Source organism: Grus americana, chromosome 9 (assembly GCF_028858705.1).
Source record: "Grus americana isolate bGruAme1 chromosome 9, bGruAme1.mat, whole genome shotgun sequence".
In the NCBI taxonomy this organism is placed as follows: domain Eukaryota; kingdom Metazoa; phylum Chordata; class Aves; order Gruiformes; family Gruidae; genus Grus; species Grus americana.
Window position 1 is genome coordinate 1,948,976 of NC_072860.1, and position 11,949 is coordinate 1,960,924.

The 11,949-nt window shown below is 57.6% G+C and overlaps 1 protein-coding gene across 2 annotated transcripts in view; it reads right to left on the reverse strand.

Annotated features, from left to right (window-relative positions):
- Window positions 1-861: 861 nt before the first annotated feature.
- The window catches only part of EPHB1 (EPH receptor B1), a 79,670-nt gene continuing 68,582 nt past the window's right edge, over window positions 862-11,949 (reverse strand). For both annotated transcript variants that reach the window (XM_054835293.1, XM_054835292.1), the window contains 3 exons: window positions 11,671-11,826; window positions 11,324-11,406; window positions 862-1,228 (listed from right to left, as the gene is read on the reverse strand). In XM_054835293.1, the coding sequence (XP_054691268.1) occupies window positions 1,086-1,228; window positions 11,324-11,406; window positions 11,671-11,826 (382 nt within the window). In that variant the 3' untranslated portion in view covers window positions 862-1,085. The remainder of the gene's footprint in view (window positions 1,229-11,323; window positions 11,407-11,670; window positions 11,827-11,949) is intronic.

An 11,949-nucleotide genomic window follows, 5' to 3' on the forward strand; every position in this document is an offset into this window, starting at 1 on the left:
AAAGCCCCACGTCAGCAATAGCCCCGATCTGGGAGTTACAGGGCAGCAGAGACCTCAGGGATGTGCCAGCCCCACCTCCAGCTGCAGCAGCAGGTCCCTCCCTCCATCCCTCCCTCCAAGAGCACCCCAAAACCACGGGGCACGGGAAGCCCCTACCCCCCCCATCTCAACAGCTCTCCCAGCAGCAGCTTCTCTTTCTGCACCCAAAACACTTGGGTGGAGGCTGCTGCTTTCTAAAGCTATCCATTCAACAAAACTTTCCCGGTTGAGCCCTCGTCGCCGGCCGGAGGACGTTCCCCGTGGTCACTCAACGCCGGAGCATCACCCCGATGGGCTGCGTGGTCCCAGCCGGACAAAATGCTCGAGCGTAGTCCGATGCAAAAGGGAAGAATCCATTATTTTTTTTTCCCCTGCAATTAGAGTAATCCTTAAAGCAAGCGGGTTCAGGCTGACCATCGGCTTTTTTAATCGACAGGCTCCGGCAAGACTCGGGGAGCGAAGAGCCGCCGCGCTCCTCCACTTTCATCCCGGTCAGCACTTCCCCGAGCGATTGCACACGCGGCGGGGTGGGGGGGAACAAACCAAAAAAAACCAACCCAACCCACGTGCCAAGAAAATTCCCTCTCCTGGCTTTTTGCAGCAAGCAACCTCCGATAGGGATCGCTGAGAATAAAGTCACTCGGTTTACAAAGCGGAGAGCCAAATCTGATAGACATCGAAATTCGAGGTAAGTCAAGGAGCGCTGGAGCGCTGCCAGCTCCCCGAATGAATATTCATGGCAAATATTCACCCGGCGCCGAGCCGAAGAGAGAGCGGCAGCAGAAAGGCTGCCCCTGGGAAGGGGAAGGAGAGGGATCAGGCTTATTTCATCATTTTTATTGAGTGCAATTTCCTCTTTAGTACAATATTCTCTGAAAGTTACTGTTACAAACTCCAACAATTTCAACACAATCAACGAATTGGGGAAGGGGGGGGGGGTGGGGGGGGTGGGGGGAGAAGGGCAAAAAAAATTACAAGGGGTGAAATCTTTTACAGACATCTCACTGGTTATGTACAGGACAGGGTACGGCCGGCTGGCACGGGGGTCACCGCGGCTCGGAGGGGGGGGGACGGGGCTCCCGGGGCGCTGCGGAGACCTCCCGGCTCATCATCGCGTGGGTGGCGGGGGGAGCGGTCCCTGGGCAGCGGCGTGGATCCCCGTCTGGCTGCGACGCTGGACTCAACGCCCCTGCGAGGCAAGAGGGAGGGAAACGAGAAGAGGGTGAGAATAAGCGCGTTGCGTGCCCGGAGGTGCAGCACGTCCCCCTCCCCCCAAAAAAAGCAGGGTGCTCCTTCGCAGCTGAGACACCCCACCCCCCCCACCCCGCAGCCCCCTGTCCCGCAGCCGGTGGGGAGCGCACCCAGGAAACCCAAAGAGGCAGATACGGCCTCTCTCCAAAAGGGAAAAGAAAAAAAAAGAAAAGAAAAAACCCCAAACCCCAGTGGTTAATTAATATGCTGTCAGAAAAACGACGATTTCACTGAAAGCTCTCAATTTTTCCTCGGGGGAAAAAAAAAAAAAAAAGAATGGAAGAGACGCGTGTCTTTGTGAAGCCGAGATGCTCCGGAGAGCGGAAGCTGAGACCTGATTTCGGGGCCAGGAGGGTCACCGTGTCCCCCAGCAGCGACGATGCTTTCCCCCCCCCCCCCCACTGCAACACGAGCACCCCCGGGGCCTAAAGCAGGAGCAAACCACCAGGCACCATGAAATCGCTTTTCCCAACCTAACAAAACCCACCCATCTTTCTCTGCTGCCAGGGGGAAACCAGAAGGTCTCCGAACGAGAAGAGCAGCCCCGGGAGCATCTCCTTTTCACCCTGCAACCAAGAAGTGCCACGCGGCAGCAAAAAAATCCCATTATTTAGCAGCTTCGGCGAGGCAAAGACGCTTTTAACATACAATTGCACCTTGGAAACATAAAGGCGCCGCATTAAATAACAAAGCAATTGACCGCTGGGTCCCTTTGCTGGGCCACCCACACCCGGGACTCGCTGGCGTAATTATTGCCGGGCGTCCCTGTGCCTCGCCGAACATACCCATGCTTTCAAAAAACAACTCCAGCTGTGCCTGACATTTCACTCCTATTAAAATTCATCATTCTCCTGAACGGAAATAATTTTTATTTTTTTTAGCAAACCTGGGTACTAATGAAACTTTTATTTAGTAATTTAGAGTTTTGGCAGAAAAAGGAGCATGGGAGGGTAAGAGAAATTGAGATTATCGCTAAAAAAAGAACCAAACAAAAAAAAAATAAAAAAAAGAGCTTTGGCTGGGGGAAAAGATATCGCCACGTATTTCTTATCCACCGGGGTCCATTTTCAGCGCCGCGCTCGGCGATTCAGTCTCCCGGCTCCCATTAACATTAATGGGAGCGGAACAGCTAAACGGCTGGAAAAAAAAAAAGCGACGACGGAAACACAAACAGGGTTTTACAAAAGGCGGCAGCCGCAGGGCGCAGCAGGCAATGCCGAACACACTGCTGAGCCCGGCGGGTCCCCGGGGACCGGTGTAATTCGGGGCGGTTGCACCCAAGTCAGCGGGGCGACAGCGATTTGTATCGGCTGCGGATTCGACCACGTTAAAGCTGAAGTCGAGCGACGGAGCCGGCCCCGGGCGCTGCTCCCAGCTCCGCCACCGCCTTCCCCCTGCGGCCTTTCCCACCTCACTTAGCCGCAGCCACCCAACCCGCTCGGCAGCGGCGGAGCCGGGGGAGGCTGCGGGGGTTTGCGTTTCCCACGGCGGCTGCAGCCCTTCCCTTCGTCCTGGCAAAAATGACCCGGGAGCAGGTACGGATGATTCGGGGCGATCCCAAAGGATCGGATCCCAGGGGACCGAGGGACAGGTCGTGAACAGCCGGGGGAGGACGGGGAAGGAGGAGCAGAGTTGAGCGTCCCCCGGGTACGCGGCCACCAAATCACATTGCGCATCCTTCTCCCCCGTGCTCCGGCGCGGGAGCCCCTGCGAAGCGGCGCGGAGGGCTTTGATCTCAGCCCGTCGGCGTGGCTGTGACACAAACAGCAATAAAAAGGCCTCGGCGGCGAGACGGGAAGTGTCCCGCAAGGGAAGGCGTTAGCAGCAGCGCTGTGGCCGGGATGCGGGCAGCGTGCCGGCCCTGGGGAGCTCTCGCTCTCCCTTTCCGTGGTTCAGCCGGGGCGGAACCGCAGCTACCCCACGCGATGGAAGGACGGACAGCACTGCAGACCCAGCTGCTCCCGAGCGCTGCCACGGGAAAGGGGAGCAGCGGGTGGGAGCGGGGAAGGGATGGAGGCACGCGTGGATGTCGGGGCAGGAGCCTCCCGGCACCCCATCCCCATCGGGGGTCCGGACACGGTGCTGCTGCCCGGGCACTAACCCCAGCCAAGAGACCGGAGCCTGAGCCCCAGACCGCCGGCACGCTCCGGCCGTGGACACCTCCCCAAAATATTTAGGCCGGGGAAGCTGAAAAGAGTTCAGCCACAGCGCGGCGGGGAAAAATAAACCAGCGAACTGACACACGCACGTGCAAGCCCGCGCAAGGCTCCAGTGCGTGCTTCCGACGCGAGGCTCGCCGCGCTCCTCGGCATGGTGCGCACCTCCCGCCGTCGGTCCCGCTCAGCGCTAATTAGCATCGATAATTGCGCTGATGGCGACCATAATTTCCCCTGCCCTCTCTCCCCACCTTCGCGCGAGGGTTCAAATCGCCTAACGAGGCCCCTGAGGATAATCATCGAGAGAGGAGCAGGCTCACCCCCACGGCGATGTCGGCTCCCGGGATGCGCGAGCAGAGAAGGGAAAGCCGCGGCCCGGGCCGGCGGACGGGGAAAGCCGCCGAGCCTTGTTTACTTGGGGACACGGAAAAAAGTTCACTCCAATTAATTTTTCTGAAGTGGATAGGCGTTAATCCCCCTAACACTTATCTAGAATTAACGCAGCCTTGAGTAGATTTTTGCCTAATCCGCTTCTACGCTGCCCGAAAGGGTGCATCTGTTTTGGGAACGAGCGGAGTTCAGCTAATCCACTTAAAATTCACGCGGCCGGTTTGCTCGGAATTAACCTCCACCAGCGTTTCCCCTCAGAGACGGGCCAGGAGACCTCAACGCCATCCATCCTGCCTCTGCCACCGCCGGGGCCGCCCCGTCCACGGTCATCTCCCCTAGCAACGGCGCTGGTTTCTCCTCCGCTTGCTGTCCGTGCGGTGGGGAGCGCTTGGACCGGCATTTTTAAATAATGCTGGCCAGAGAGGAGGAGAGCAGAAGCAGCGGAGATGCTCAGCCGCAGACGGGGAGGGAGCGGGCAGCTCTGCCCAGGCTGGCGGGATGCTCTGATGCCGCTCCGCAGAGGACGGCCAGCCAAAGCCCCGTGGCACCGGTGGCCCTGGGACACCATCCCCAGAGCACCGGCAGCTCCGACCACCCGGAAAGACTCAGGCGAAGGTCAGCTGCATCCCCCTCCCCAGCGCTGAGGTGCTTCTCTGCTGCGAGCCAGGAGACCAGATTTAACGCCACGGATGCTCACAGTCCCCAACGTGCCTGGTTCTCACCTCACATCTCCTCCCACCGCACGCAGCAGAGGAGGTCCTCTCCTGTCCTGAGCAGCCACGTCTGCTCTTCTTTCCAGGCTGAGCCCTGGGATGGCAACGCGGCCCGTCAGGGTCCAACCACGGACAGACGTGAGCCAGCAGATCACCTTCCCCGAGATGCAACATGAGCCAGCAGATCTTCCCCGAGATGCAGAGCCAAAACCTGAGGGCATCAAAAATGGGAGAACGCAACACGACAGCGGCTCTCACGCTTCCCAGAGACAGGTTTTGGAGGAGGCTGAGCCCAGCTGGGACAGGCAGAGGCACCAAAGCAGATGACGACTCCGGCGTTCAATCCCCCCCCGCGGCTCCTCGAGCAGCAGGGACGTTACGGGAGCAGGAGACACGCAGCACCTGGGCGGGTGCACGACCTGGATGTGAAACCCTGGCCCCTTTTTCCATCTGCAGTTTAACGAGGACGGGTGGCCTTGGAGCTACGGTACGGTTCCGAGAGCTTGAAAATCTGCCGCAGGGTCTGTAAATCCATTCCTCATCTTAGAAACACATCGATCCTTTTTTTTTTTTTTTTTTTTAAAGTCAAATTCAATGTTTAAGAGTAATGATTTCCAAGTGAGTGCAGAGCGGCTCAAACATATCAGCAGGTTTTACAGATCAGGGGCAAAAGCCTTGATCCAGACCCTAACGAACACAAACGTGTCCGTCCCTATTGCAAAACAACGGCGAGTGTGGCAGTGCAAAAAGAAAATAAAACCTTCATAGGTGATGCCCAACGATTTATCCCAGGCCACGGGCCAGCTGTGACGCTCCCCTGGCTCCCACGGGGATGCCCGGCAGGCAGGGATGCAGGCAGGGCTACAGGCAGCTTTATTGACGAGACCTCTGCAAACCAACCCCGAAACAACCCTTCCCTCCCTCCGAATCCACCGCCCCGGCGGAGCAGCATCCTCCACGCCAGCAGGTCGGCAAGACGCCGTCACCCCGGGGAGGAGCGGAGAGCGGACGAGGAGATCCCACGGGGCCGGGGCCAGCACGCGGGGAGCTGCCGGAGCGGGGACGGACGGGAAGGGGGACGGGGGGAAGGAGCGCTGCAAGCACCAAGAGCTGACGAGCTCAGAAATAATGGTCTGAGCTCGCTCTTATTTAAAAACCGGCTGCCTGCTGTTTTCATCGCAAGCCCCACTCTGACTTGCAGCAACATTTAAAATTAAATATACATAAGTGCTTTCAAAGAACTGTTAATTTGAAGGTCATTAAATGGCATAAAATACATTCCTTTTTTTTTTTTTTTTTTTCTAGAAAGAGGTGCGTAATAACGCTATTAATACACGCTCCTCTTCCACGTTCAAAAGCTCGCTCTCGCCTTGGACGTGCGAGCGGCTGAGTTCACCTTCGCTTGCAGCGGCACGACATCTCATTTTAATTACTGCTATTGAGAAAGCTGCTGCCTCCTCCACCGCGTGCGGCGCAACCCGCCGGGGACGGGGTTGTACAAAAGACACGGCAAAGCCCCGGGGGGAAACGATGCGGCTGAACTGCCAACGGGGAAATATTTTTTGGGGGGGGTCGAGGAGTAACACAGCAGGGCTGGCACCGGAGGGGTGGGGGTGACGTGAAGCCAGTTGGCAACGCCAAGTCCAGATGCGACCACCGATTCTCACGCCGAGACCTCGGGCCAAGCTCAGAGCAGGGTTTTTGTAGCAAAAAAACCGTAATGCTACATGCAAAAAAAAAAAAGACAGAGCCAACATAAGACACCAAAAAAAAAAAAAAAAAACCCCTGAAAAAGACACAAAAGGGCTGAGGTTTTTGCAGTTGCCATAGAAATGTAGACAAGGAGCTGACAACTGCAACGCGTTGCTGCGAAAGGACGGGCTCAGGGCCGAGCGCGAGGTGGGCTCACTCGAAGGCGACCCGGGCGAGCGGCCGCATCCGCCTGCCGCTGCTCAGCAGAGGTGGGACGCGCTACCACGTGGCAGATGGACCCACCAGGATCCTGTGCAATGGATGAATCCCAACCTGAAGGAAAGGTCTGTGGAGTTGGTTGACTTTGACCAGAAATGCCTTTTTCTTCCTTTTGTTTCTGTGCAAACCAAAACTTTTTTTTTTGGGGGGGGGGCGGGGAAATAATTTTGGAGCCATCCTTTCCCCTTTGGGATGAAAGAAAGGAACTCCAACACCGACCACAGAAGAAGGCGTGAAATGGGAGCTTTCATTTTTAGACCACACTTAATGGTTTCATTTTTCTTCTTTTTTATCACTGGTTCTTCGTTGGCAAAGCATCCAACGGCCCCAAATCTGCATTGCTCCTCGGTCTGCAAAAAGCAGCAGCAGGAGCTGTACGGCAGAGCCTCCTGCCCCAGGTCCCACCGCTGCCTGCGGCTCCTGCCCCACCTCCGCGCACGGCAAAGCTGGAGCACCTCAACCGCTTCTCCATGACATCGCTGACGGAGGAGACTTCTTAACTGACCTGGCCGGTGCAGCCACGCGGCTACGGCCAAGCGCCCGGGAGTCTCCTGTCGACGCAGAAAAGTGAAGGTTGGCAGCGAGCCTTGGAGGCACCTCTTCGATGGTGCCCTGCTTCTCCTACCCCGGCAAGAGCCTCCTCCTTGGCATCTCATGAAGGAAAAGATGGGCCAGTCCAAAGACACACAACCCCGCTGTCACGGCCAGGCGGGGATAACGCTGTCGCTCCAGGACAGAAAGGCTTCGCGGTTTGCAAAACTTACCTCCCTTGAAGGAAGGAGCTCTAAAGAAACAAAATGGTCTGACAGGAGTCTTCTGAACTTATGATGTTAGTCTTTTCAATAAAAAGCAAAAAGCAAACATGGCTATTTTGCATTTTCCCCCTTGTTTACTATTATCAGATCAGAAAACTGACAGCTTTTGGTGAAATCTTCCATTTTGGATGAAAAGCCTTCTGCTGAAAGCCAGGAGAGCCGACGGCCCGTGGTGGCCCTCCTTCGGGCAGCATCTTGACAGCAACCCCCTCGGCCAACTATGCCTCATGACTGAGGGGATTCGTTTGCACCACCTTCAGCCTCCCTGCTCACCCGTCAACCTGCTGCTGGGCTGTCCCCCGACCCTGGAGGGGACATCTCCAGGCCCCTGAGCCACCGCTGGTGGACTCAGAGATGCTGGTTGGAAGAGGTGGGATACGGGAATCGCCTGCCATGACGTAGCCAAGGAGACGTCAGATGTCGGCCAGCTGGGGAAGAGCAGCAGGGTGGAAAGCCCAACAGCCCGGCAGCTCCGACGGGCACTGCTGTGTCACCTCTCGAGGGGACTTGCCACCGCGACCTCCTGCTGGTCTCCCTGTGGGTGAGCTTAGGATGGTGCACGAAGCTCCTCTGGGGCTGAGACTGGTCTGGAAGGCATCACCTCTGGGGACGACGCTGTCGGCATCCTCACCGCGCCCGTGGAGCGCCGGCGCAGCCCTCGACTCATGGTGCAGCTCCGTTTTCCTTGTTTTCCAGCCAAAAAGAAGAGCGTGCGCGTGGTGGGCTGAGTTAGCCATCGGCGGGGGGTAAGGAGGGTTTGGAAGGCATCCCGCAAATTTTACGAGGTCAGGACGGACCCTCCTGTTCCCTGCGCTGTGCAAACGCCCCGCTGCTCTCAACCAAAAGCCTCTCCCCGCTCCGTCGGGGGAGATCTCTCCCGTGCGGGGACAGCGGCGGCACTTTGCCCACGGGTGTTAGGCAGCACGGGCGAGTCAAGGGCTGGGGCCGGCGACGAGCATCATCCGCCCCGGGAAATCGAACCGAGGTGTAAAAGCAGGACTCAGCATCTCCAAAAGCATCCGAGCACCCGGACAGCCGGTTTATCCGCTCGCGGGGACTCAGTCTGCTGGGCTGGATGGGCAGGACTGAATGCTTTATATTAAAGGGTTGACATTAAAAAAAGGGCGGCTGTCGCATCGTCCCTCCAGCCCCGGAGGACGCCGAGCGGGGCTGCAGGACCAGCTGCCTCGCAGGTGCTCACACGGCCGGGCGACAGGCAGCAGGGGAGTCGTAAAGGTGGAGTTTTGATATTTAGCCTATGTCGCTGTCGTTCGTTTCTTTAAATGCCTTTAGCTTCCTTCTAATAAAAGAGAAATCATAAAAAAACCCCCAAAAACCACAAAGGATCCTCCACCGCCGGTGAATATCAATGCGGCGAGGCGACGTATTAGTATGCACGGCGCCCGCTCCATCTGCATGTTGTATTCGGCGTGACAACGTCCTGGAATACAGATTTGGGCCGCGAGTATCCCGAGAGGTATTAGCGATCGTCTATCAGACAGGACGAGGAGCAGTCCCTGCCGTTGTAAACAAGGGGTGTTTTTCTCCGCCTCTTTCTCTGGGGGGAGTTCGGTGATTTGAAACAAGCTCATTCCTGCATCTTCTTAGTTCCTCTTCTTCAGCAGAGCAGCAGGTCATCTTCCTTAGGTGATTAAAGAAATAAAACTGGAGGTGTGAAGAGCAGCCCATCACCAGGGTCCTTCATCTGCTGGTGGTGTCGGCCACCATCCTCTCAAACCGAGCACGTGCACCCCACTCCGGCCAGGGAGCGCCCCGATAGCCCCAGCACGGGGGGCAGCACTCACACCCAGGACACGGGGACAGGCGCTGGCAGCAGGCAGATCCCGTGAGGCATCTCCACGGCATGGATGGACGTGGGATAATCCCACGGCGTGGATGGACGCGGAGCAAAACCCATGGCGCTGACGGACGTGGCGTAATCCCATGGCGCGGGTGGACGTGGGGTAATCCCGTGGCGCTGATGGATGCGGGGCATCCCCACGGCAAGGACGGACGAAGGGCAAACCCACAGCGCAGACGGACACGAGGCATCCGCGTGGCGCTGATGGACACGGCGCATCCCCGCGGCGCAGATGTGGGCACCCCCATGGCACAGCTGGATGCGGGGTATCCCCGTGGCGCAGGAGGCTGCGGGACATCCCCACCGCACAGCTGGATGCGGGACATCCCCAGGACGCGGATGGATGCCCAAGTAGCACGGAGGGTTCCTCGCACAGCACACCACCAAATTACAGCAGGGACCCCAGCAGCCTCAAGGCACGGCTGGGCAGCCCGCCCGCGCCGCCGCTCCCCCTGCCACACGGGTGCCGCTCGCTGCCAGCGCGGTGCCTGCGAGAGCGCGGTGATGGATCGTTACAACTCGCGCACAACCGTCTAAGTAAAAGCCTTGTTAAGAGTTCATTCATTTTATAAACTCTCGGCGCGATCCACAGAGGGAAGTTAGATGGCCCAGTCTTACAATATTCTGTGTAAACACTGACACGCGTCTAGTAATTTTAACTAGATCAATTTGCAAAGGAGACAAATGGTGGAACAAAAAAAAAAATCAAATTAAGCACGGGGAAACGTTCACTGGGAGAGGCGTTAAGGAAGCGAGTAGGAAAATACAGAGAAGGACGGATGGATGGACAAGAGAGGCACACGAGACAAATGGACCTACCTCCGAAGCCACGAAACCTAAGTCTGTAATTCACTATCAAAATCCTTAGGTCCGCAAGATAGGGGGAAAAAAAAAAAAAAGTCCTCCGTAGCCAATCCATAGATTTCTGCGCATTGCCGAGGCTCTGGAGGTCTTAGCAGTCTGTTCCCCAGAGCATCGCTCCTCCTTCTCCAGCACTCACCGACCCAGTCACAACCCGGCAGCGGCTCCTCCAGTCCCGTCCCATCCCCGCCACGCCGGCCGGCCCGTGGCATCCTCCTCCTCCTCCTCCTCCTCCTCCCCGTTTGCAGGATGCCAAGCGCTCGCTTTGCCGTCGGGCGCTTTCCTGCTACGTCCCGCTCCCGGGGGGCTGCGGGAACAACCCCCGGCGCCCTCCGGGCTGGGAACCGGCTGGTCGCTGGCCGCAGGGCTGGCGGTGATTTTCGGTTACGGACAAGCAGTGAGTCCCACGGAAGGTTGACAACGTACACAGGCGCACGAGCGCACACACACACGGGAACACCTCTTTCCATTTTCCAGGATGGATTATTTTTTTTTTTTTTAATCCTTTTTTTTTTTTTCTTTTTGCAAAAAAAATGCAAGCAAGAGAGCAAAAAAAAAAACAACCCAAGGTTTTCTATTGAAGGTACATCTCTTCTTCAATATGAAGACATTAACTGGATTGAGTCGGATCCCCCATGCAGTGGTCAGCGAAGTCCTTTGGTAGTTGCCGGAGCGGCACCCGGGTGGGACGGCAGGGAGCTGCGGAGACGTCTGAGGACACTTCCACCCAGTCCGTGAGCAGAGAGGGGAGCGGGGAGGGAGGGCGAAAGAAGAAAAGAAAAGGAAGGTGGTTTCTCCGGACGGGACGCTCCATCCATCTCGTGCCTCTCCCTTCCCCAACAGCCCCTTCCTTCCTTCCTCCTCCTCAGTTTCAACCACTGCTCACTGGTGGTGGGATTGGAGTCTGGTCTCTAGGGTTTGGGTTTGCTTCCCCAATGCACATTGGTTTGTCTTCATTGTTTTTTGTGTTTGTTTGTTCGTTTTTCATTTTGCTTTTTAAATATATGATTTGTACATATTTATAGGTATTTATACGCTGTTCCCCATGACATCGGTAAGTGTGCTTCTGTAGGTGAGGAACGGAAGTCACCAGTCAGAGATGAGTCCCAGGAACATCCTTCGTCTGCGGTCGCAGTCCGCAGGCAGCGGCGGCGCCTCTCCCAACGCTGCCCCGCGGCGCCCGACAGTTCCTCCCCTCCCACCGTGCCCTCCCCGTCCCCTCCCCATCGAACGAGGGACGTCATGCCATCGAGGTCGGAGACTGACTCATCTGTACTCGCATGGACTGGACGCTGTTCAGGATCTTCTTCTGGTGCCCAGCCAAAGTCACCCCTATTCTCAGGAGGTCTCTGGAAGACAGACAGAGGGAGGAAGGTCACCGGGAGCCGAGGGTTGGCGTATCTGTTCTGCTGTCTCTCCGAGAGGCGAGGGACGGAAGCTCAGCCGGTCCGTGCCTCTCAGCAGAAGAAGACACGCCGAGCCCAAGCGCAGCCCCGTGAGCGTCGCCGGGGCGAGGGGGGCACCGAGAGCGAGGAGACACCCTCACGCTGACCCCAACCTTCCCACCTCCTCCCCAGGGCAGCCCCCGGATTTCGGGGCAGCACCCAACTCACTCGGACGTCATCTGGGCGACGAGCTGCAGGGAGGTGAAGCCAGCGGTCAGGAAGCTGTCCCGGTACTGGCTCATCTTCACGGCGCTCAGCCAGTCGTCTACTGAGGTAAAGGCAGTGAAGTCGGGGATGGAGCGGTCGAGGAGGGGCTGAGAAGGCCTGCAACGGGACACGCCGCTGAGGGGGCTGCCGCGCACCAGCACCGCCAGGACGCGGCAGCGTTCCTCAACCCGCCCCCCCGCCCGCCCCGTGCCGTGCCGTGCCGTCATGCTGCCCGCGGCA